At 51.0% G+C, this 24,153-nt stretch overlaps 2 protein-coding genes across 4 annotated transcripts in view; one reads left to right on the top strand and one right to left on the bottom strand.

Moving 5' to 3' along the window:
* Window positions 1-5,561, top strand: part of CEP41 (centrosomal protein 41) — a 55,406-nt gene extending 49,845 nt beyond the window's left edge. For all 3 annotated transcript variants that reach the window (XM_072784579.1, XM_072784580.1, XM_072784578.1), the window contains one exon: window positions 85-5,561. In XM_072784579.1, the coding sequence (XP_072640680.1) occupies window positions 85-233 (149 nt within the window). In that variant the 3' untranslated portion in view covers window positions 234-5,561. The remainder of the gene's footprint in view (window positions 1-84) is intronic.
* A 4,692-nt stretch (window positions 5,562-10,253) lies between these two features.
* CPA1 (carboxypeptidase A1) lies at window positions 10,254-16,874 on the bottom strand. Its single transcript, XM_072784577.1, has 10 exons — window positions 16,716-16,874; window positions 16,153-16,234; window positions 15,502-15,735; window positions 15,235-15,336; window positions 14,579-14,680; window positions 14,291-14,401; window positions 13,535-13,625; window positions 12,831-13,030; window positions 12,350-12,434; window positions 10,254-10,524 (listed from the first exon to the last, which is right to left on the bottom strand). The coding sequence occupies exons 1-10, from the start codon at window positions 16,778-16,780 to the stop codon at window positions 10,337-10,339; spliced, it is 1,260 nt and encodes a 419-aa protein (XP_072640678.1). The 5' UTR covers window positions 16,781-16,874; the 3' UTR covers window positions 10,254-10,336.
* Window positions 16,875-24,153: the final 7,279 nt, after the last annotated feature.

Here is a 24,153-nt window from a genome sequence, read left to right as displayed (position 1 = left end):
CTTCATTAGCTTAAAAGTATACTTGGCAGGTTGTGCCTAGAGTCACTCTTGCAGCTCTACGCCTCGCTTTCTTGCTCCCTTCAGGCCGGCTGAGCCAAGCTAACGCCTCCGGAAGAGACTCCAAGGCTCCAGGCACCCGCAGCGGTCAGACCCTCCCGGCTGGGGGCCCTGGCGGCCCCCCGAATGCCCGTTCGCTCAGCAGTGGCCACCTGCAAGGCAAACCCTGGAAGTAAAGACTTTGTCTGTCTTAGATGAATAAATACTTTTCTTCTCCTTTCGGAATCCCTGAGCAGTTCCCAAGTTGGTCATTTTCAGAAACTGCTGCAGAGGACAGACCACGCACGCCATGTGTGACAGGCCCTCCTCCCTCTGCCCAGGTCCAGCTCCTTTCCTGAATCCAGCTCGCAAGGAGTTTTACAAAAACCAGAGGCATGACAGGCTCTAGTGTCCTCCTTGTTGTTTACAGAATATTTAAGTTCTGAAACTGAGTAGGAAAAAAAGAGTCTAATTTTTTAGGCCTTTCTTTTAAAATAAGGTCCAGCCTGTATTGGTTGATGTCCAGCATTGTTTTATACATTCTTCATTCACATCTTGTGCATTCTTCCCAACCAGTTCTTTTTCACTCACTGTTCTGGGTTTCATGAAGGTTCTGTGAGGCTGGTGCCTGGAGTGTTGCTCAGTGTTCAGGTTTGGTTGAGCGACTCTCACCCTCCTCGAGTGTTCCTCCTCCCCGGATGTTTTCCTGAACCAGCACCCTGACGATGTGTGCTCAGCTGCCTTCACACGGGGCATGAGGGCCCCTCCCAGGAAAGCCCGTCCACTGTATGGGGCTGTGAAGGGCCGGGAAGCCCTCCCCCTTCCCCCTCCCCCCACCCCGCTGCCCTCCTCCCCCCCACACCTGCCCCTCGTCTGCTGTCAGTTCATTGGTGGTAAACTTCCATTCCGGCTTTGGTCGGTCCATCCTAGATGGATCGGAATTACGGCCACTTGAAAACATAGCTTCAGTTGGGCAGCGGCAGGCCCACAAGGTGAGGACGTGTCCCGGTCCTCCATCAGGGCTGACAGTCCCTTTGAGCCCCAGCTTAAAAATACAGTATTAGTCTAATTGAGTAATTAGTGCAATTTCCTGCTTACTTTTCATTCTCATGACTGAGCTGTGATTAGGAGGTTGTGATTATAGATTCTGGTTTAGGCCAGAATTTTGAATCAGCATTAATTGAATTGCTAGGTGACTGACATTCATTCCATTTAATTGGGGGGAACAAAAGACCGCAGGTAAGGATGAGGGACTCCGAAATGATCAGGCAAAGGGAAAGAGCCTTGTTAATTTTTATGGTCTGTGATCTGTAGCTGTGATAAGGGACCAAGGAATAAATTGCGCCCTTTGTCATGGCAACCAGCTTCTGAAAAGCCAACTGAAAATTGCCTATCCTTAGGTGGTTCCTGCTGCCGGGTAAGATTTGCCTTAACAGGACTATTTTTCTCTCCACCAAAAAAAAAGAAAAGAAAAAGTACTGCAGTATTTCTAGCGTGGGGGGCTGTGTTTGTAAGAGAAATAAAGGTAATAAATATCTCGTAGAGACATATGGAAAAATAACTTTCAGATTCAGCCCAGTCCTGTTTTAGTGTGTTTATTCTTCTCTACTTGATTTCCAAAGCACAACATATTCCGATGCTTTAGAAATCAAACAAACCAGGGACATTGTTCAGATGTCAAGCCGTGCCCAATTTTCCACAAGATTCAAGAATCTTGTATAAAATGCAGCCAACGTACACATAGCTTTAATGAGGAGCCTGTCATGTTTCCCCATAAATTTATTGCCTGAGACTTAGTTCAGCCTTTTGCTAATGCCAGAATGCTCTGGCTTTTTATTTTCTTTACGGCATAGATTTTAAAAAATGCAAATTTTTCCACACTCCACTTTCTCCTGGCATGGACAAGATTTTCAGCCATTTATGACGCATATACATTTCTCTCTGTAACAAAGTTCTGTTTATGCCATTTTAAAGTTGACTAGTCAGGAGTTTAGATTTCCCCCCCTCAATTCTACTTTGAAAACAATGGTAGTTCCCCCTTTGTTCCTCCTCTGCATTCCGATCACCAAACCCCCTTAGAGTGTTAGAACCTACTGTATATATGTGGAAGTCACTGTAGCCAAACCTCTTAGAATCGCTGTGCATTTAGCTGAGACATCTGGCGGGTTGAATATATTTATGTGTGTTTCTCCATAGTGCTTTGCCTGTTGGTAAGGATTTTAAATAGCTACCCCTCAAAGACCTGTTCTGATTCTCCTCTTTCTGTGTTAAGTGTCCACTTGCAGATAGTTTTTGCATGGTTAGGTTATTGCTTCGAACATTCTGCTTTACTAGCTTCTTCATTAGATTAACTGACATGTATTATTTAAGTGATCAGTGTTACTCTGTGCAATTATGGATGTCGAAGATTAAAGGACATAGTTATTAACTTGTTGTTTGCTTTTAATATGCCAAGATTTGCAGACTTCTCTCTTCCTCTCTGTTGAGATGGTTTGGGGGAGCCGCGAGCCTGAGGTGATTTGAGAGCATACCTCTTTTAACTGCATCTCCCAAGAAGGCACATATTCTTTGTATAAAGAAAATCAGGACATCATTCCAGCTAGGGTAGGAGACGTTAGCCCTCTACACAGAAGGCCTGGGTTTCTCCTCCTGCTCAGGCAGGGACTGATTGTCCCTTAAGCACATCACAGCAGGAGTCAGTGTTCCAGGGATTGATGGGCTGCCCTTGCCTGGGAACTTGTGAAACTCCCCCTGCCCCCCCCACTCACGATGGTAGGTGCTTTAATGATGTACAGCTGCAGCTCCACCTAAGCATTGATGGCCAATGTCTAAATAATACGTTCCGTGCTTTAAAGGTGTGTGTATTTCAGGAAAGGAAAAAAGGCAAGGAAGTAAGAAAAGGAGTGAGGGATGGGGAGGGGAAGCTACATTACTCATTCGAAAATAAAAAGCACATCTTGGGCTGTAATAATGCCAGGTTTAATCTACTGAAAGGCGGAATGATGCAAATGGCCTCAAAGTAATTTTATATTTTACCTTTAGTAGAAAAACCAGAATCAAGGCAGTCATATTGGACTTGGCGTAAATCAGAATTATAAGAGAACAAGTAGTGTTCATTAGCTGCTGAGGGATCTTTCCCTGTGGTGCTATCGAGATTATATACAAATTATTATTTTTTTAAGATTTTTTATTTATTCATTCATGAGAGACACAGAGAGAGAGAGAGAGAGGCAGAGACACAGGCAGAGGGAGAAGCAGGCTCCATGCAGGGAGCCCGATGTGGGACTTGATTCCAGGACTCCAGGATCATGCCCTGGGCTGAAGGCAAGCTCTAAACCACTAAGCCACCCAGGCGTCCCTATACAAAAATTCTTAAGACTCTAGGCCACTCACCAAGAAAACAGAACAAAACAAAAACCTTCTTTTCCCTAATTCCCTAGTGGAATATCAGTGAAATCAGAGTCCTAGGCTAGGAAGAAAGATGTAGGTAATTTTTCTTGTGTTGGTTTTGGTTTCTGTCATGTTACATATCGGTTATAGATTCTGTCTTTATGTTATCCGACATTTGGCAAGGGGCAGGATAATTAATTTCTGTCCACCTAGATTTACATCCACAACTCCTTCCTTGCCCTACCCCCATGATTATCATAGAGAGCCTTTCTTTCCCTGGTTGCAGAATGCTGTCAGTGTCTTTCCTATGCGTTCAGATTCTTCACAATTCTTTCAAAGATATGGTTCCCATAATTATTTTCCCTCCTCCTCCTCCTCCTCCTCCTCCTCCTCCTCCTCCTCCTCCTCCTCCTCCTCCTCCTCCTCCTCCTCCTCCTCCTCCTCCTCCTCCTCCTCCTTCTTCTTCTTCTTCTTCTTCTTCTTCTTCTTCTTCTTCTTCTTTTTTTACAAGAAACATCAGACACATAGATAATAAATAATTCATCAGTTTAATTATGCAGGCATGATGATAGCTTATATGCAGTTCAATTAATTTTTTGCTTAACAAATATGTTATTTCCTATACTGTGCTTCCAGAGTGTTCAGAATACATTTGGATAGTAATACTTACCTAAAATTGTGGTAATTATTGACATTGTTATTGTGGTGTCCTTAAATTGATACATAAATCAGTTATAGCATGGAAAATATAATGGTGGAAATTTGTTGGCATTGCATTCTGACAAAACAGGAAACAGTGCATGATTTTATGTGTGTTTACAAAACTGTGTTTGTCACACTGCGATCCCCTTAAAAAGTCTCACTCTCTGAAGCTGATCTGCCTTTGTTCTGAATGCAGAAGCAAACTCTCTTCGCCTGTGTAACATCTTGGAGCATCTGGTAAAACGCATGGTAAATAGAGGACACTTATTAAATAGGCCACTATTGACTTATGGACTGCCTTTTTCAAAGGATGCAAATATGTCTTCTATTCGTCATTATTTTGACTATAAGCTCCCAGAGGGTGAAAATCACCAGCGATATGACAGTGACCTTTAGTAAGTGGGTGTGAATAAATGAATTGAACCTGTCAAGACTGAAATCGGGGATGTAGGGCCATTATGGTGGCCACTCAATGCTGGCCTGCCATCCCGGAGACCCAGAGAGCTCGTTATCTTTTGTCCCCATGTACATCCTTTGCTTTTGTAGGAGAGGCATTCACAAGCTGGAGATTTTTAGATTACCCACTGCAGGGGGCACCCTAGGAGCTGTTAGGGGTATTATTATTACCCTGGCTGTCTACAGTCAGCCAGGCCTATTTTCATGCCCCCTCACCCCACCCCCTGGCTGAAAGTAGCCTTCAGAATTCATCAGACACAGGTTGCACACCGTCCCCATCTGAAAGCAGGTTCTTTTTCTCTTTTGTTTCAAATCTTGAAGCTTTCCGGATAATAATCCTAGCAAACGCGTGGAGAGCTTACTCTGTGTTAGGCAGTGTTCCTAGACTCTTCCATATGTGTTTTGACTCATTCGGTTCTCACAACAGTCCCATGAGGTGGGTGCCCCATTTTCAGGTGACGTGGCTGAGGAGCAGGTGGAAATTAAGCAAGTCGCCTGGAGCCCGAGCCTCTGAGCTAACAGGTGAGAAGCCAGGAGCCAGCCTGCAAGCTGTGGCTTCCCAGCCAGTTGGTTGGGCCACTGGACGCCCTGCTTCCCTCAGCCTTGCCCTCCCTCGGTGACGCCCCCGCAACTCACCAACGTGAATGTAACCTTCCCCTGGGTGTCATCTTCCCTTCCCTCCTTGTCACCTGAGCTCCCACCACAAGCCATCCTCCTCGGCCAGCGCAAAAGGCAACAGGAAGTCAGAGACAGCACGTCTGCTCCCAGGAGCATGTCCTTTCCACAAATCCACCGTCGGTGTCCAGGGACCCGTCTCGAGGACAGATGCACCAGGGTCTCTGAGATCTGTTGCATGTCGAAATGAACACTCATGAGGCCTCACTTAAGGAGTTCCAAACTTCTAACCTGACTGTTGGAGAAGAAATGGGCTGCTTCCATAGATCAAACTATTCAGTTAATAAACCATATTGCTATGATTTGTGTCTGATCTTTTCTTTCCTCTTTGGTGACATCTCTGATTTAGGCTGAGACAGAAGTTGGGTGAATTGGCTCCTGGCCACAGGCCTGGGTCTCGTGGGAGGAAGCAGGGGCCAACCTCCGTCTCTGGCTGTGTTCACTGAGCGCTTGTTCCCCTGAACGCTTCTGAAAATGTAGCAGAATGACACTACTGCGGTTGCGCAGGAGACTTCTAATTTTCTTCGTTTGCGTTTGGCAATAAACATTTGGCAGTCTCGGTCTCTGGGTTTGTTAGGTGATGCTCACAATTTGAGTTGCCAAATTAATGCAGATCCTGAAAGCTTTAGGGGGAAATTCATGACCTTTTGACAGTTTTCCAGATTTGACGCGTACTCTGTGCCTCCTGCTCAGAGTTCTTCCTTCACGTGGCCAACTTGAACATTACGGTTGATTGTATCAGTTTACCATAAGTAGTATCTTGAGCTGAGTATGTTCGCAGAATGATGTTTCTGTCCTTAGAGCAAGAGTCCTTCTGCATCCTCAAACCCACCTAGCTCCACTTGCCCTTGCAAAACACTTGCTGAGATGATGAATAGCACTGCACTGGATGAGGGACCAGTGAGGTCATATCTGGATTGTGTTCAATGACATTTCAATTTTAACTTAAAGCCAAAACCAGAAATCTCCACGTGTATTTCTGAGTGTTAATTCAAGAGGCCACCTGAAGTAATCTCATGGACCACCGGCGGCCCACAGGCCACATTGAGAACCAGATATAACGGTGTATGACAAAAGCCAAATGAGTTCATTTAAAGATAAAGATTTTTGAAAAGCCCCGGAGACTAGGCATTAGCATAATCAATTCCCCAGATTGCTGCTGGAACCGAATGTGAGCAGAAAGGGCTCTTGGGGATTTTCATCTGAGCTATGGCAGACTGCTCAGGGAACAGCCACTAACTGGAAGCAGGAGAACCCCCTTCCCTTGGTAGAAACACAGCTGCTTCCAGCTCTATCTGGAGTATAAATTTTTCTGAAGATAAGACACATTGTTCTGGGCAAGATGGTGAAATAGGATGCCAGAGCAGAAGAGATGAGTCGAAGCAAATTATAAAAAAGAATCTGGGCACAGATTAAGATGGGCATAAAATGTTTGATGTTAAGTTGATTCCATATAACTTTATTCACAGGTTAATTGGTGTGTTTTAAATAGTTGTTTGTTAGGGTTTTTTCCCCTCCTGATTATAAAAGCTTTTTGCAAGAAATTCAGAAAAAAGGAAAACTACAACCACCACTACCCAGGGTGACCCCGGATATTACTGGGGGATATATCCTTCCCGGCATTGTGTATATGTGTATGTGTGTGTTTCAAACAAGGATGAGATTCATACCCAACATACTATTTTGCAACCCAGTTATTTTTTTAAACAACTGTATAGAAGTGTAAATCACATACTATAAAATCTACACATTTTTAAGTACGCAATTCAGTGATGTTCAGCAGATTTACAGAGTTGTGCAACAATTACCACAATCCTGTTTTAGAATGTTTCCACCTGGGATCCCTGGGTGGCGCAGCGGTTTGGCGCCTGCCTTTGGCCCAGGGCGTGATCCTGGAGACCCGGGATCGAATCCCACATCGGGCTCCCGGTGCTTGGAGCCTGCTTCTCCCTCTGCCTGTGTCTCTGCCTCTCTCTCTCTCTCTGTGACTATCATAAATAATAAATAAAGGAAAAAAAAATCTAGAATGTTTCCACCGTATTGTTGGCTTCTTTCACTTAGTATTAGTGACCCATTTCCCCAATGTCAACACAGTCTGTGGTGGCCTCACGATATTCCATTGTTTAAACATGTCATATGGGTATCAATACTGGTATCTATATAGATTCTTTTCCTTTTCAGTCAATTTTGTATTATTACAGCCTTGTACATACCTGTATTTGAACTTGTCCGAATATGTTTATAAAATAAATTTCTCCAAGTGGACTTTCTGGGTCAAAGCAACAATACATTTGAAATTTTGTTTTATATTGCCACCCCCACTACCGCCCACGGGAAGGTGGCGTAAATCTATCCTCACACCAGTAGTATATGGCAGGTCTTATTTCTTTATACTCTTGATAACACTGAGGTGTCAGTCCTTTTATTCTTTGTCAATCTGATGGCAGAAAAATGATCCCTTTGCTTTTGTCTAATGTACAAAAAATCACTCAGGATCAGTATCTCTCATACGTTTATTGGCTTTTTCTGTTTCTTCTTTTGGGAATTGCTTATTTTTCTTTTGAAATGGTAGTCCTTTTTACTTAACCCTTTTGCTCATAAGAACTCTTTTGCCCTCAAGATTTTTAATGCTTTTCCATATATGTTGCAATATTTTATAAAATTATTTTTTCTCTTTTAGCTTTATGTTTCTATAAAATAAAATTTTTAGGGATGCCTGGGTGACTCCGTGGTTGAGCATCTGCCTTTGGCTCGGGGTGGGATCCTGAAGTCCAGGATCAAGTCCCACATCAGGCTCCCCAGAGGGAGTCTGCTTATCCCTCTGCCTATGTCTGCCTCTCTCTGTGTCTCTCATGAATAAATAAATAAAAGCTTTAAAAATAAATAAGTTAATTAAATGAAATTTTTACCCACAGATTTGTAAAAATATACATCTGCAAATAAAATGTAAACCTCTTCCTACACTTCAAAATACAAAAAAAAAAAAAAGAAAAAATAGTATTAACAAGTTCCCTGTCTCCATTTAACAAGTATTTATTAGGTGCCTTGTATGTGCCATGTATTTGGCCAACCAGCAGGGATTAGGTGTTGAATAAAATAATGCAATCTCTTCCCTCATGGAATTTTCATTCTGGTGTTCATTCCTTATCTTGTCAGGAGCCTCACTTTCTAAACTACAAGTCAGGGAGTTCAAGATAACGCAGAAGCCTACACTATACAGATTATAAAATTCATGAGTTTGTTCATTAGTAAAAGTAGAAAACATTCACTCAATTCTTACTGGGCATGCAACTACTTTTGGTGGTTTTGGAGATTGAATGCCAAGCAAAGTGGTGCCCGCTATCAGGAAGCACAATTATTTTGAATTAAGCAATTCTATCCTTGAAGTCTAAGTAATCAATTTTGTAAGATACTGTCCTTGCTAACTTAATAATTTTTGTTTATCCATCTTAAGCAAAAAATAAGATCAGCTTTTTATTTGTCCAAACTGAGCCATTAAAGTGGGTTTCAGCTTATCTACATAGATTGAATGGAAATGTTTCCCAAAAGATAACTTGAAGTGTTATAAAATCATTTTTCTGTAAAGACTAAAACACTTGGGTGCCTATGTGGCTCAGTCGGTTAAGAGTCTGCCTTCAGCTCAGGTATGATCTCAGGGTCCTGGGATCGAGCCCCACATTGGGCTCCCTGCTCTCAAGGAAGAGTCTGCTTCTCTCTCTCCCTCTGCCCTTCCCCCCAGCTTATGCTCTCTCTCTCGCTCTTTCTCACACACACATAAAATCTTTAAAAAAAGACTGAAAAAAAAAGACTGAAACAACATTTTACTTGCCTCATAAACCTACATATGTATAATTTTATCTATACTATACATATAGTCTCCCTCATACTTTTTGTTTTTTCAAATGTTGGGTAGCAAAACAAAAAAACAAAGAATAGAGCATTTGACCTGAGGAAAAGATAAGACTTTCAAGTCCTTGGAGCTGTGTGCACTATAACACCTCCCTGGCTCACACAGGGGAAGGCCTCCATCTTCAACCCCAGCTTCCCTCTTTGGGGAGCTACCTGTACACACACCCTCACCCTCTTCCCAGTGATGTCTGCAGGAGTAACCCCCTACTCCATATTTGCATCTGAAGAGAATTGGAAGAAACACAAGGTAGATTCTTGCCTTGAAAAAAGCTGAGATACCCAGTGTACCGTGGTGCTAGCACTAAAGGTGATATCACAGCCATCAAGATCCCCACGCCAAAGGAGAAAAGCCAGTAAGTTTTAGGAGCTATGGAGACTATCAAAAGGAGAGCCTTATACTTGAGGAATTTTGCAAATGGTAAGGGAGTGGTGGTGAGTGAAACAGGAGAGGAAGTGGAGACCGTGTGCGGAAGGATGCTAGAAAGGACGTGGCGTATGAAAATAAAGCTACTTTTGTCCCTAAAAGCAAAAGTCTTGGTGATGTACTGCAATTAACAAAATGTTCTGGGATTGGGGTTTGTTCTCTATCTTCAGTGAATTATTTCATTGAACCTAATTGTTTTCTTCTGATTTAATTCAAGAGCAGGAGACCATATTTTGCTTTATAGAAATTTGCTTGGCCTGCTGCAGTATCTCTTTGGGACAGCGGTGGCCACCAGGATTATTCCATCCCATACTCAGAGTTATTGCTTCTGTAGATAAATGGACCCAACTAGCTCTGCTATTGTACAAGCCGAATGCCTCACCACTGCAGGGTGCCCGGCATTTGGTTAGCAGCTGTGGCTGCTGCTTGCTACTAAGGTATGAACAAATCACCCTACTGATGAGCTGAGCTCAGGGTGGTCTAATTAAAACAAATGCCACTTGGATACAACTTCAGAGGACCTTGGAATGCAGGGGAATTCAGGGGTCATCTAGTCCAGCCACCCACACATTTCCAGCGAGGCCTGTAGGAACTAAATCACTTCTGCCCCAGCTTGGAAAGGCGGACAGGCCATATATGTTCCTACACGCAAGCCCCCGGATTCTGATCCATGGACGTTCAAACTTTATTTGGTTGCATGGGCGGGGCCAGAGAGGAGGAAGAGGAGGGTGGTGAAGGGCCAGTTCAGTAGGGGTGATTCAGGGTGTGCTCCATGATGGTCCGAAGCGCCAGCCACGTCTCCTGGGCCGTGGGGATGATCTGAGAGGCCGGCAGCAGGAAGCCGTAGCGCCCCGTGTCCCGGAGCTCGAAGGTGAAGGAGTACTTGATGCCCTGGCTGTAGGTCCAGTCAACAGTGCTTCCACTGGCTTGGTCTAGGGCGGGAGCAGATGCCAGAGGGCAAATGTCAATCACTTTGACACATTAATATGGGCTGGGCCATGGTCCAGAGCCCCGAGCCTCACGCAGGGTTCACCGGGGTCAGCATCCAGTAAGTGCCTGCTGTTGACCAAGCAGCCTGGCTCCCTCCCAAGCGGCTCCCCAAAAGGGTCTCAGCTCTAGAGGCCCGGAGAGGGGCCAAGCGATGATTCTCCTAGCACAGGGGGGAATTCAAGAAAGCTCTTGCAATTGTGAAAGCCGCCCTGAAAACCACCTCCCTCCTACAGCTGCTTTGGTCAAACCTCCAAATATATCAGAGTTACCCACTTGAGTAACCAGGACTCGTCCCCTGGGGCTCTGGTCTGCAAGAGATAGTGCAAAGGGCCAGAGGCAAAGTAAAAGCCTCTTCACTGTCTTTTTGGAAAAAACTCTGCCCAGATTTGCCATTAACGGTGGGTAACGAAGTTGCTTTGAATTGGGCTGGGATGCAGGAGGCGGCTGCATATTAGAATTTAATTTGACAACAGTGAATGAAGCAAAAAACTCTGATGCAATTTGAAACCATTTCCAAACAAGGCCTGGAGTCCAAAAGCAAAACCAGCCCTAGCTAAGACTGTGGCCCACTCACCTGCTGAAACCTGGCACTCGGGGAGGAGGGGCGGAGGTATGCGAGGGTGTGTGCTGCCCTCCCACCTCCGTCCCTGCCCGGCCTCTTCAGTACTCCAGCCTCTTGGCCAGAAAACTTGTGTTCCTCAGGTCTCTGGGAGATCTGCCCCCACCCTACCTGTCCCCTATGACCCCGTGCACTCTCACCCTCCGCCATCACATGGGGCTCCATGTTGTTCCTGCTATTCCCCCAACACACCAGTCCAGGTCACATAGTAGGGCCTTTGTTCTAGAAGGTTCCTCCACCTGAAGGCTCTTTCCCCAGATAGGCTCTTCCCCAGATAGGCTCACTTCCTCATTTTCCTTCAGCACTTGCCCAAATATTACTGACTCAATGAGGCCTACCCTTTTATCCACCTCCTCAACTTCCATGCCCAGTATCCCTGATTCCCCTGACCCTGTTCTAGTTTTTCTTTTTCTCCCTTTCTTTAAAAAAAAAAAAAAAAAAAAAAAGTATTTATTTGACAGAGAGATACAGCCAGAGAGCACAAGTGAGGGGAATGGCAGAGGGAGAGGGAGAAGCAGGCTTCCCACTGAGTAGGGAGCCCAATACAGGGCTCAGATCCCAGGACCCTAGGATCATGACCTAGCTGAAGGCAGGCGCTTAACCATCTGAGCCCCCCAGGCACCCCTCTCCCTAACTTTCATCACCTAACATACTGTATCATTTATTCATGTTTATTGCCACTCTCTCTCATAGTAGGTGCTCAAAAACATTTGCTGACTTAATTCCATTTTGATGTTGCAGTAGCTCCTCCCAGGGGCATTGCATGTACAAGTGAGCTGGGGGGTGGGGGATGGAATATATTCTCTAATTGAAAGGCACCAGAGGAGGAGCATTTTTTTAGGTTGAATTTTTTAAATTGAATTTCTTGGTGATACGGAAATATCAGCAGAACCTTCCAGTCCCTCCATAAAGCTGGACATAACCCAAGACAAGGGGACAAATGTTCTCAGGGGAACTGATACAAGGTACCAAAGAAGATGAAGTTCATGTCAGAAAAGGGCCCCACTGCCCACCGAGGCACGGCTGAGAGCCCGCGCTCCCACAGCTAGGCACCCCTGGGTACTTCCTCCAGAAGGACGCTACCTCAGGCAGGAAAAGCCAGCTAAGCTTCCTCCCGGTGCCGCCCCAGAGACCATGCACCCACTTACAAATTGTTTTGATGATGCTGCCATACTTGAACTTGGTCCCATACAGAGAGGCGAGCGCTGTCACAGCAGCCTTGGCCAGCTGATCCTGCAGAAAATGCCTGTTACGGCCGGTGACACCAGGCCCCCAGAAGCGCAGGGTGGGGCCAGGCAGAGAGCGGGAGGCCCGCGGCCCCGTGGTCCTCCAGTCCCGCACGATGTCTGGCTGGCACTTCCGTCTCCACCCTCTGGAGACGGTGGCACTTTGGTCTCCACCTCTGGCCACCCTCTGGCCATGCTGCTGCTCCAAATTGATCTTAGGGCACCAGCTCCAAGTCTAGCCTCTGGCTCTGGCATGTGGCAGAGGTGACTCAACTGTGCTGTGCCTCAGTTTCCCAGACAGTGAATGAGGCTAGCCTGCCTTGCAGGTCTTCCCAAGCCATCGGGGGTCCACGGGAGAAAGGGGTGCAAGGCATAGGAGGGCAAGCAGGGGACCGGCCCATACCAGCTCTTGCTGGTCAGGGGCCGCTTCTGCTTTGTAACCGTAGGGATACAGGAGCAGCTGGGAGTAGCTGTGGATGGAGATGAAGGCCTTGATGTTTCCGTGGCTCTTCACAAAGTCCACGATGGACTTAACCTCCACTTCGGAATTGGCGAACTTGCCGTGGTAAGTCTCTGAGCAGGGGTTGCTGCTGGCTCCGGCCACTGCGGGAGGAGAAGGGGTGCGCGGCATCCGTTATGCCAAGCTGTGCGGCTTGCACAGCCTAAAGTATGGAAGTAGGGGTGCGGGTGAAGGCAGGAGGGCTCCCCCACCCCGACCCTGGGATGAAGGAGAGGCCAAAGGCCTTTTATAACCAGCGGCTGATGGATGTGTCCCGGGAGGGAAGCAGGGCTCCTCGAGCAAGACCCACTGTTGCGGTAAAGGGACCAGAGAGGGAGGGAGCTGCAGTTACCCCAGAAAACCCCTACATGGACTTGAGACCTTGATTCTGGGGCGGGGAGAGGGGCTGCGGAGAGCAGGGTGGGGGGATTCATTTCTATCAACCAGGCACAAGGAAATCTCACTGAGAGCCTCAGGAGAGGCTGCCATCCGCCCCCTCTGTCACTCTGCCCTCGGCTGGGGCAGGAGAGGCTCGGGCCTGGGACACAGGAGGGTAAGAGGCCACCCTGGGGGTCCCGGCCCTGCCTCCAAATCACACTGGGCCTTACACCCGAAGCCGGTGTCCCAGTTCCGGTTGGGATCCACTCCAACACAGGCGGAGCCCGGCGTGAGGGATCGGGTCTTGCGCCACATGCGATTCTGCAGAAGGAATCACACACTTGTGGGTCACCGGGCTGGGCTGGGATTGGGGACCCGCAGGGAGTGGCCACAACCAATGTGAAGCACCGAGATCCTATCACAGGTATGGACCTAGCATGGGTCAGAAACCACTTCCTACTGGTTGTTAGGAAGATCCACAAAGGAGGCTCTTGGCTGAAGGAGAACAGAGGGGATGGTGGATGGTGTTTGGCCAGAGGGTGCTACGGCTGGGAACGAAGGCATGAAGTGGGCCCCCACCCTACACGCTAGATTGGAGCATGCTGCACCTGCCATAAAAGTCAAATAAAGCTGGGAAATAAGGTCCAGGGCAGTGGTCTCCCCAGGGGACAACTGTGTCCCCCCATACCTGGACATCTGGCACTACCTGAAGACATTTTTGGCTCTTTCAATGGGGGGGGGTTCCTACTGGCATCTCCTAAATATTAGATCAGGATGATGCTAGACACTCTGCATGCACAGGACAGCCCCCCACACAAAGAATTCTCTGCCCCAAATGTCAAGAATACCAAGGATGAGAACCCTGGTCTAGGTCTGTTTGGCCCTCCCTCAACTTCTGGGGGTTGAGGTTAGGGGTGAGTAGTCCATGGGACTCAGAGGCCAGAGGTTCTCCCTGTTTCTCCCCAAGAATGGGAGAGAGCCTATACCTTGCTGTGAGTGAAGGCAAAACCGTCGGGGTTGGTGACAATCTCCAGGAAGATGTCCATGGAATCAAGAATGGCTGTGAGTGTGGAGTCCTGGCCATAGTCTTGTGTGATCTGGTGAGGAGTTAGGGGACAGACAGACAGAGTGGGTCAGGCCAGGCATCTGCCATGCTAACGCAGTGAACACCTGCTCCCCTTCATCCCTGCTTCTGGATGAGAGGGGAGGCCAGGGCTCCCGTGGGCCCTGACCACCCGCCCCACCAGGAAGAGCCCTCCCCTCCCCAGACTTACCTTCTTTGCAAACCAGACCCCGCTGGCCTGGGTGACCCACTCCCGGGAATGGATGCCTGTGTCGATCCAGATGGCAGGGCGTTTGCTCCCCCCCGTGCTGAACTGGACAAGAAGCACAGGGAGACCCAGTGGGGGTCCTGTCTCGGCTCCTTGAAGAGGAGCATCCCCAGGTATGCTCATCCCCAGAGGCCATCTGCTCCCCAGGTATGTCAGGGTGAGGCTCCATTTGTGGGGCCGTCACTCAGGTGGGGGAGGGGGTCTGGACAGGAATCCTGCGGGGACTTGGCCTCCAGCCTTCATATTGACCTTGGGGCAAATAGATCTCGGCCAGACCTCTGGGCCCTGCCCTTTGCTGCTGCCATTCTCTGTGGCGAATCACAATAAACCGTTTTATCCAGACTATTGTGACTCTGGGATACTTCCCACGACATGGCAGTTGGTTGGAAATACTTGAGTCACTTAAAAATGTAAGAATTCTGTGTGTACAGGGATGCATACGGCTAGACCAGCGTAGAAATTCCGCCCTTTCCAAACGTCAGCACGGGCAGTTCGTGTAACCGTGTCCTCCGGGGCCGCGGGCTCACCCACGGGGCCTGCACACGGATGTGGGTGCCCTGGCACGTGCGCCGTGAGCATTCTCACGCGGGTGCCCTCACCTTCAGCACGTAGATGGGACGGCCTTCGTAGCTGCTGCCAATCTGGAGCTTGCTGACAAGCTGCGGGTGCTCGGCCACCAGCAAGTCCAGGAAGCCATAGATCTGAGAAGGGAGAGGAGGGGGCTCCAGCTGTCGCCGCGGCCAGGCACCGGGATGCCCCCCTTCGCAGCTGCATCAGCCAACCCGCCGCGAGCCCTGTGATTCCGGGGAGCCACCACCCAGGCCACCTCGAGACACGGCAGGTGTCTGTGACCCCGGGGGCCTCACCTCCTCCAGGGTGTGGTAGGTGGCGTAGTTAAAGGTGTCGGTGGAGCGGGCCCAGGCCTGGAAGGCGAACATCTGCTCCTGCTCCTCGTCCAGCAGTGACTGCACGTCCTCGATCATGACGGTGTACCCGATGCCGTGCGCCTCCAGGAAGACTTTGACGGCCTGGCTGCTGGGGAGCGGCACTCGGACATCGATGGGGGAGCCCGGGCGGCCAGGGCCCCGCCAGAAGTCCAGCTGGGGAGGCCAAGGGCAGGCATCGCGGTGGTGAGCTGCGGCAGGGCCAGCCCCGACGCCGATGGAGCCCGACGGGGGACGGGGGGCGGGGGGGTGCACTGGACGGAGCCCACCGTGGCCACGGAAACGGCCCAGGAAGCACCGTGGAGGAGCTCCGAGAGGGCGGGGGAGAGAGAAGTGCTGGAAAGGATCCCTCCTCCCCGCCGATGCTCGAGGGCAGCAAAATTCTGGCACCAGGACAGGGTGGGGGTTAAATCATGTCCTAACAGGGATCAGTCCCATGGCTCCTTTCTGGGCGGCTGAGGAGACAGGGCCCAGGACCTAGGTGGCCCCAGGGGGTAGTGGCATCCTGCAGTGGGTCCAGCTGGCCTGCGAGGAACCCTGGGGCCTCTGGGAGGACTCCCCCCTCCTTCTGACCTTCAGGTGCTCCAGGTCCTCCAGCTCCTTCACCTTCTGGACCTGGGCTTCATCTACAGCAGAGATTCGGAGCACCTGGTGCCTGGGCAGAGAGGAGGGGAGATTAAGGACCTGAGCAAGCCCAAATGGCCATTCACAGTCCCCAGGTGGGAGGATGGTGACGTGGAGCAGCCTGGAACCGCCAGGCTGGGCCTCCATCCTCTAGCTGAGCTGGAGGAAGCATGAAGGGTCTTAGCAATGAGAAGCCTAAGCTCCTTGGGACCTTCTGGTCACAGCTGCGATCCCCATCCCAGTTTAGACTCTATTTGTCTCTCCAAAGCCAGCCGCCTCCTCTTCTAAAAACTTCTTCAAGCTCAGATTTCTCTAGGCCTCAGGAAGCCTGTCCCGAGGGACTGGACCCCTTCTTAGCCCTGGTCCCTGGTCAGCCTGCCTCCCGGGGTGTCTTGGTCTGCTCCTCTCTGGAGTCTTCCCATAAGTCAGCCTGCCCGTTGCCTCCAGACGCCGGCTGGGGGCCGCGTCCTCCCCTCTCCTGTGTGAGCACCCTCTTCTCTCCACACTCTTACCCCACAAAGTCCTCTTTGCCAAGGACAGCCCCTAGCAACACACTTAAAAGCAGCAGCCCCCTCATGCTGTAGCCAATTGGGAATGTCAACTGAGGCTGAGAGAAGGTCCTGGGGCCTTTTAAACTCTCCCAGGTCAGAGGACTTCCGGTTGTGCCTGAGTGTCGTCCTCCCCCTTGCACCTGGGCCCTGTCCCACGGGGAGGGAGGGTGAGAGTCCTGAGCTCTGACACCTTCTCACCCTCTCACCCTGATAAAGTGGCAGGGAACCCGGCAGCTGGGAAGATAAGCCAGGCCTCAACGCCTTGGCCATGAAGCGCCAGCCTGAGCTGTCAGCTGGGGCCGGAGGCCTCCCAGCTGGGCCCCTGCCACCCACAGCCCCGGGTACCTGCACCTGGGCTTCAGTCCTGCTTGCTGACCAGGCAGTGGAGACGGAGCCAGGCTCCGGAGCGGCCACGCCAGCTGGAGCCTTATGTGAGGCGTCCCCTTCTCCCTCACTCTAAGGGCCAGCCTTCTGTTCCTGCGACAGAGTGAGCTGGGGCTCTCTGCCCCCATCCAGCTCCTGTACCTGCTGGCTCCTCACCATACTGGCTCCGTCCTGGGCTGCCCCTCCCCTGTGCCAGGTACACCCTCCTTGGGGGTACAGCCCTCTGAAGGGCACTTCCCAGCCCCTCTCCGCCCTGCCTCGGTGGCTCTGTGGGAGTCAGGGCACAGCAGCAGCAGCTGGGGCAGAAACCCAACTCTCACCAGTGCACCCCCCTCCCCGTCCCCACCACTATAGGCTTAGGGTCGCCCTTGATGGGAACTATAACCAGATGTCATCTGAGCAGACAGCATGGTGGTAAGAAGCAGGGCCAGACCCCTGTTGGGACTGCACAGTGTACAGGAGAAACTGGAATTCACTCTGGCTCTGGATGCTGAGTTCACTGCAGAAACATCTAGCACAAATCCGCCATAATCCACGGGGTCCCCGGGGATTACCCAGCACCATCCGGGGGCCCTGCTCTGTGTCAGGGCCTCAGGCTTGGACACTGACAACAGCCAAGATTGCCCCTTCTGGTTTCCATCTGTTCCTTCCACCTCCCTATCCCACCCCCTGCCTGGCCAGCCCTCTGGTGCCAGGACAGGGTGACCCACCCCATTACCTTTACCCCCTACTCTCTCCTGAGCCTAGCTCTGAGAAGACCAGAGAACACTGAACCTATCCTTAGCAGATGTTGAGCCTCCATGAAGACTGTTTCTTTCCTCTCCGGCACCCTTGCCTGACCTCCAGGCCCCAGACAAGGCCCACCTCCTCCCGGAATCTTCCTCTGGCTTCTTTCTTGAGCTCCTGCCCCTTCTCTGAAGGCTCACCCCTTGGCTTATCCATTCTTCTGGGCCAAGCACTGTGCTCCGCCCTGGGATGATGCCCGAGACACACAGGTCCCTGATCTCAGCCAGCTCACGGTCTACTGGAGGAACGGCAGTGACCCACTGACTTGTGTTCTCTCAGCTCCTCCAGGAAGCTGACTCCAAGACAGGATGGGACGTGCAGGAGATTCTCGGGGGAGAACTGCCCCTGAAGGATACAGGAGAGGCAAGAGGAGGAGGCAGGAGGGACTTGCCACCAAGCTGCAGGTCTGACACCTGAGAAAGGAGAGGGTGAAGGAAGGGGAGAGGAGAGGAGAGGAGCAAGAAGAGATGGGGAAGGAGGGAGGAAGGAGAGGGAGGAGGCAGAGGGAGGAGAGCAGGGAGAGAGAGGCATTGGGCAGGAGAAGCTCAGACAGGAGCAGCTCTGAGAACATCTGGGCCAGGCCGACACGAAATCTTGGAGCCAGTGCTGCAGTGAGGGGAGCCCCGCACCCCCTGGGAAGGCCGGTGCCCAAGCTGTGTCATGCAGTCACTGGCTGGGCACGGCCTGGGGGATGTGTGGCCTCGTCACAGCCCTGTGGTGGGGCCACCAGTCGATTTGGCTCCCCAGTGACTTGTACACGACCTCAAAGGGCCCACGGACCGGTGCAGAAGACAGAGGTAACCAACTAACGAGTCAGTTCTCCAACGGGTCTTACAAGAAGCTGTCGCCCAGACAGGACTAGGTGAGCAGAAGGCTTGCTGGGGCTGCTTTCCTCACTGCAAGAGACCTGAGTGGCACGGGGGACGGAGGGCCCCAGGAGGGCCGCGGGCTCCCCGCCACCAGCCCATGCAGGAGGGTCCAGGGAAGACTTCACCACGAAGGGGACATTTGGCCTAGGTCTCAATGGCAGGATTCCACAAGGCAGAGGAAGGAATGGGGGTCATTACACTAGTCAGCGCTTGAACACAAACTCACGTTTGCTCCTCCTTCGTGTGTCTCCCCAGTGAAACTCTAAGTTTCCTCAGACCAGGAACTGTCCTCAGTCATCCTTCATATCCTCCCTCAACTCTTAGTCCCCTGCAGTGTTCTCAAGCTTTCAGATCTGTGCTTCAGCAAGGGAAAAGGTTCTGTAGGAAAGGTTCCTTCAGTCTGCATTATGAAAACAATATTTCTTTTTGTATTTCTAAATCTAGAGCTGTCCTGTAAGTCTGACTCTGTTTCACGCACACCACACACATTCGGGGGTGTTGGCTAATTCTTTCTTGGGCCTTCTGTGAATTTCTTCCTGAAAAGATAAGCCCACTGGAGAAAGGGGCCGGGGGTGGGGTGGGGAGGGGGCACAGCCCCGCCAAGCAGGCCTCTGGAAGCCTCCAGCCAGCGATCTTGGCCAGCAAGGTGGCCAAGAGTCATGTAATCTATTTTCTTGCAAGGTTGGAAAAGATCGATTCAATGTTGCAAGCTAAAATTAGGGCCAACACTGGCAGGAAGCTGAAAGCACAACAGGAGAGGACTTTGGGCCTCAGGTGGAGGCTAGGCCTAATTCCTGGGTCCCTCCAAAGCACCTCAGGAAGCTAAAAACTGCCTCTTGGTGAAGACCAACTTGCTAGAATGGAACCTGGGGCAGAAGGCCACAGCCCTGCCTTTCCACGGGTGCTCGTTTCCCATTGGTCCAAAGCAAGGGCAAAGATGAAGGCCATGAAGCAGAAAACTAGGAGTGTACCCAGAGCATCAAGACCTATTAGCACAAGAGAGAAGCCACCAGCCCGGCATCCAGATTCAAGAAAAGGTCACAGGCGAGAGGCCTGAAGGCAGACAGTGGAAGGCCTGCTGTAGCCACGTGGAGCAGGGTCCAGAGTCCCTCCCTCCTTCCCCTCTGAACAAGCCTAGATGCTGTATCACCTCTCAGGAAAGTCACCCCGTTCCCAGCCCAGGAATAAATTCCAAGGTTGTTTTAAGACAGTTGAGGAATCCCATTGTCTTTGGCAAGTGATTGATTTCGGAAGTAGGCATTTGACCCAGTTTGGCCAAGAAGAAGGGAAGGAAAGCCAGCAAGGAAGCTTCTAGAAAATGTTTCTCCACTCTTGAGAAGGAGACACCTTTCTTTGGGTGTCACCAAGTCTGTTACCCCAACTTTGAACTATATGTATGAAAGAATATAGGGGCAGCCCAGGTGGCTCAGTGGTTTAGCACCGCCTTCAGCCCAGGGCACGATCCTTGGAGACCCGGGATTGAGTCCCACGTAGGGCTCCCTGCATGGAGCCTGCTTCTCCCTCTGCCTGTGTCTCTGCCTCTCTCTCTCTCTATCTCTCATGAATAAATAAATAAAATATCTTTTTTAAAAAGAAAGAATATACATTTCCATTTTATTGACTGTAAAAAGCACTGAGGCTGTAAAAAGCATTCTAAGAGATGTACCTACTGAGCTTTTATTATTTTTTTAAGATTTTGTTTGTATATTTGAAATCTGAAAGCAGGTGAGTGAGGGGAGGAGCAGGAGAGGGACAAGCAGACTCTGTGCCGAGTGTAGGGCTGGATGTGAGGCTTCATCCCACGACCCCTGAGATCATGACCTGAGCCAAAATCAAGAGTCAGATGCCCAACTGACTGAGTCACCCAGGCTCACTAAGCTTTTAAAGTGCTTGTGTTGTCAGAAGACAGTACAATTTTAGCCTAGGGGAGACTTTATGTGAAATGGAAAAAGGCATCCTTCTCCCTCTGGGCGGACATCGTCCCTCATCCTCTCAGCAGAATGCTTTTGTGCAGTGCACACACTGGACGACTATCCGTAGCAACCTTGTTGCCAGAGAGTGTCCAAACATGGTAAACAGAAGCTCTAAGCCAATCCTTAACGATCCCCAAACTAAAGCCTAGAAGTTAAAAAGGCAGGAGATTCAGTCCATGCCCCTATCAGGGATCAGAGGAGGACAGTGAACGAGGGCTGTCCTCGCCGACAACACAAATCAGCACAGTCCAAATGGCCGGATGCAGTAGCTGGATGAGTGTTCAGCTGTTCTCACTTTGGCAAATGTGTTTAAGGCTGTCTGGGGCACAGTCGTGTATATGGGAGGAGAAGCCCGTGAGCCTCTGGGCAGCTCGGTGGGGGACTGTAAGGGACATCGCGAGCGATCTCACTTCCCGCCGGCAGCCTCCTCCTGATAGCAGCACCTCCGCCCTTCCCTAGGGCCAGGCTTCGCAGCTCCGAGGCCAGGTGATTCAGGTGGGTCTAGTCACCACACCCCACCCCAGCTAACTCCATCTCTGCCCCCTCGAGCTGTATCAAGTTGGCTTTCTGTCACCTGTGCCTGAAGAGAGTCCACAGCTAACACAGAGACATCCTCCAGCTACGGAAGAGGGCGGGACGGGAGGGGCTGCGGTCCACGAGCACGCGGCCACCGGCCCGGTATGGTTCAGGCAGCTCCACCGCACGGCCCGGACCATCACGGATGATCTCTGTGGCCCCTTCTGGCTGTGACACGTTGTGATTCCAGGACATTCGTTGTTTTCACCCCCAAACAAATCACAGCCCTGGTGACGGGTCTGGGCAGGGTAGAGAGAGGCCTTCCAGGTGTGTGGGCAGATCCGAGGAGAGCCCCGGGGGCCCTGGGGCGCGGGTGGAGGGGCTGGGGGTCGAGGCCCACGGGGGCGGCGGTGGGAGGCGGCGGACCTCGGGGGCTCCTTCGTGGGAGGCTGGGCGCAGGAGGCTCCGAGCTTTGCTTCCCTCCCTGGGAGCCCGGCAGCAGCCGTTTGCGTTGAGGCTTGCGGCCGGGGCAGGGCGGCGGAATGGGCAAGCTGCAGAGAGAAGCCTCCCGCGGGTCTGCAGGTGTCAGGTCGGAGCCCAAATCTCAGACAGAGACTCGGAAGAGAGAAGACCTAAGCAGGAAAGTCCCATCACTAAGAGGGGGAATGGGGGGGGCGCGTGGGAACGGAGGGCCAAGGGGAGTGAAGGCTGGGCGGGAGGCCTGGGGGTCTCCACAGAGGGACACCAGCCACCTCCGAAGCCGGGGTCAGGCCGAAGCGCTTTACTTTCTATATCGCACTGCCCTCCTGCAGCCCCGAGGAAAGTTCTGTGAAATGCCACCCCGCAGTCTCAGCTGTGCTTTGGGGGGAGTCGAGGCAGGCGACGAGGGGCGCGAGGAGGAGGAGGAGCCGAGGGCTTGGTCGGGGACAGCGAGCGGCCAGCTGCGGCCGGGCCGGGCCACAGGCCGGGAGCCACGAGCCGAAAGAACGGATTTGCAGACACGTTATCATTCCCCACGACTGTCCCCAATACTTGGGGAGGGAGGACACTCGAAGGCCCAACGGGTTACAGTTGTCCTTCAGGACACCCCCGTTGCCAGAAGAGCATGACTTGACCCCCGCAGCCCCCAAAGTGGAGATGGGTATGACTGGGCCGGGTGTGAGGCGCTCGCTGGATCCCCTCGGCCCGCACTAAGCGGCTCTCGGGCCTTCTTATTTTTTCCGCAGAAGCTTTTTTCAATTTAATTTTACGTTTTCGGTAAAGTCATTTTCTCTCTGGGGCCGGCGGAGGTGGAGGGCGGCGCGGGGCCGGGCGGGGTCGCTGACGGCCGGGCAGGCTCCCGGGCCACTCGCTGGCCCCCGGCCATTCGCCCGTCCCTCGGGCCTCTGCCGCCGCCTGCCCTCACACAGGACTCTTTCACGTTCCAAACTGCCTGCCTGGTTTGTTTTTTTAAGAAAGCAATAACCGCAACACATTCACTGTGGCTCTTTATAGCTTTCCATATGTATAATCACTCTCTCTCTCTCTTCAGTTTTTCCAATGTTTTTTTCTTTTAAATAAATGCTCATAAATTTTACTGGTGAAAACGATGAAAAAACATACCTAAAAAGAGCAGTTTGTTGGAAGGGGAAAGAAGAAGGAAAAAAAAAAGAACACCAAGCAGAATGTAGAAAAACTGAACTCCTGTTTAGCATTATATACCTAAGAAATGGAAAAAAAAGTTTGGATTTTGTGAAAAAAGAGATTATTCTGTAATATCTCCGAAATTTGCATGTTTGACTCTTCAGCTTTTATTTGATACACTTCAACCGCTCCAGCCCTCACCTCCCTGGGCCTGCTGAGGAGAACCCTCAGTCATAGGAGGAAGACTCCTGCCTTTAGTCTTCTCTCAGCCATTACGTTCATCTAGGGCCTCACAGGAGTCCAGTGATCCAGAGACCCCCAGTGTCCATAACTGTAAGATGAGAGAGGTTGGACTAGGAGCTTTTATTTATTTATTTTTAAAGATTTTATTTACTTATTCATAAGAGACACACACAGAGAGAGGCAGAGACATTGGGAGAGACGTAGGCATCAGGGAGCCCAATGCAGGACCTGATCCCAGGACGCAGGGGCCACACCCTGAGCTGAAGGTAGATGCTCAACCGCTGAGCGGCGTCCCAGGCTTCGCAAGACTAGAAGTTTTTAAAGGACCCTGGAAAGTTCTATGGCTTAATCCTTAAGTCAGTCACTTGATTAACTAGAACCAAGAAATGGATTCGGAGGCCCCTTCAGATCTGCTCCCCCTTCAGGGAGGCTGCAGCAGACCGCTGGCCATCTTTCCAATATCCATTCTCCCCGTTCTCCTTCCCAACAGAACTCTCATTTTACTGGCAGCAGCAGTGTGCTCAGCTAGAGCGGTTGTCCAGCTTCCCTTGCAGCTGAGCATGGCCACCTGACGCAGCCCAGCCAATAAAGTGTAAGTTGAAGGCCACGGATGGTCCAACTCCGCTTCAGCTGCCGCCTCACATTTTTTGCGCCTGCCATTCCTGCCTGGAATTCGGTCACACGATGGGGTGGAAATGACAGCAGAGTGGCAAAACAGAGCAGGCCAGAGAGGCCTGGGTCCCCATTACATCAAAGAGTCACATTCAGGGACGCCTGGGTGGCTCAGTCGGGTAAGCGTCTGCCTTCAGCTCACGTTGTGATCTCAGGGTCCTGGGATGGGGCCCCACATTAGGCTCCCTGCTCAGCCGGGAGTCAACTTCTCTCTCTCCCTGCCCCTCCCCACGGCTTGTGCTCCCTCCCTCTGTCAAAAAAATAAAATCTTAAAAAAAAAAAAAAGTCACAATCAGCCAGGTGGGCTGATCCGCCCACCTCAGGTGACTTGTG

This window comes from Canis lupus, chromosome 18 (assembly GCF_048164855.1).
Source record: "Canis lupus baileyi chromosome 18, mCanLup2.hap1, whole genome shotgun sequence".
Taxonomy (NCBI): domain Eukaryota; kingdom Metazoa; phylum Chordata; class Mammalia; order Carnivora; family Canidae; genus Canis; species Canis lupus.
The sequence above is the reverse complement of the archived record's forward strand: the minus strand, read 5'-3'. Positions and strand labels throughout refer to the sequence as shown.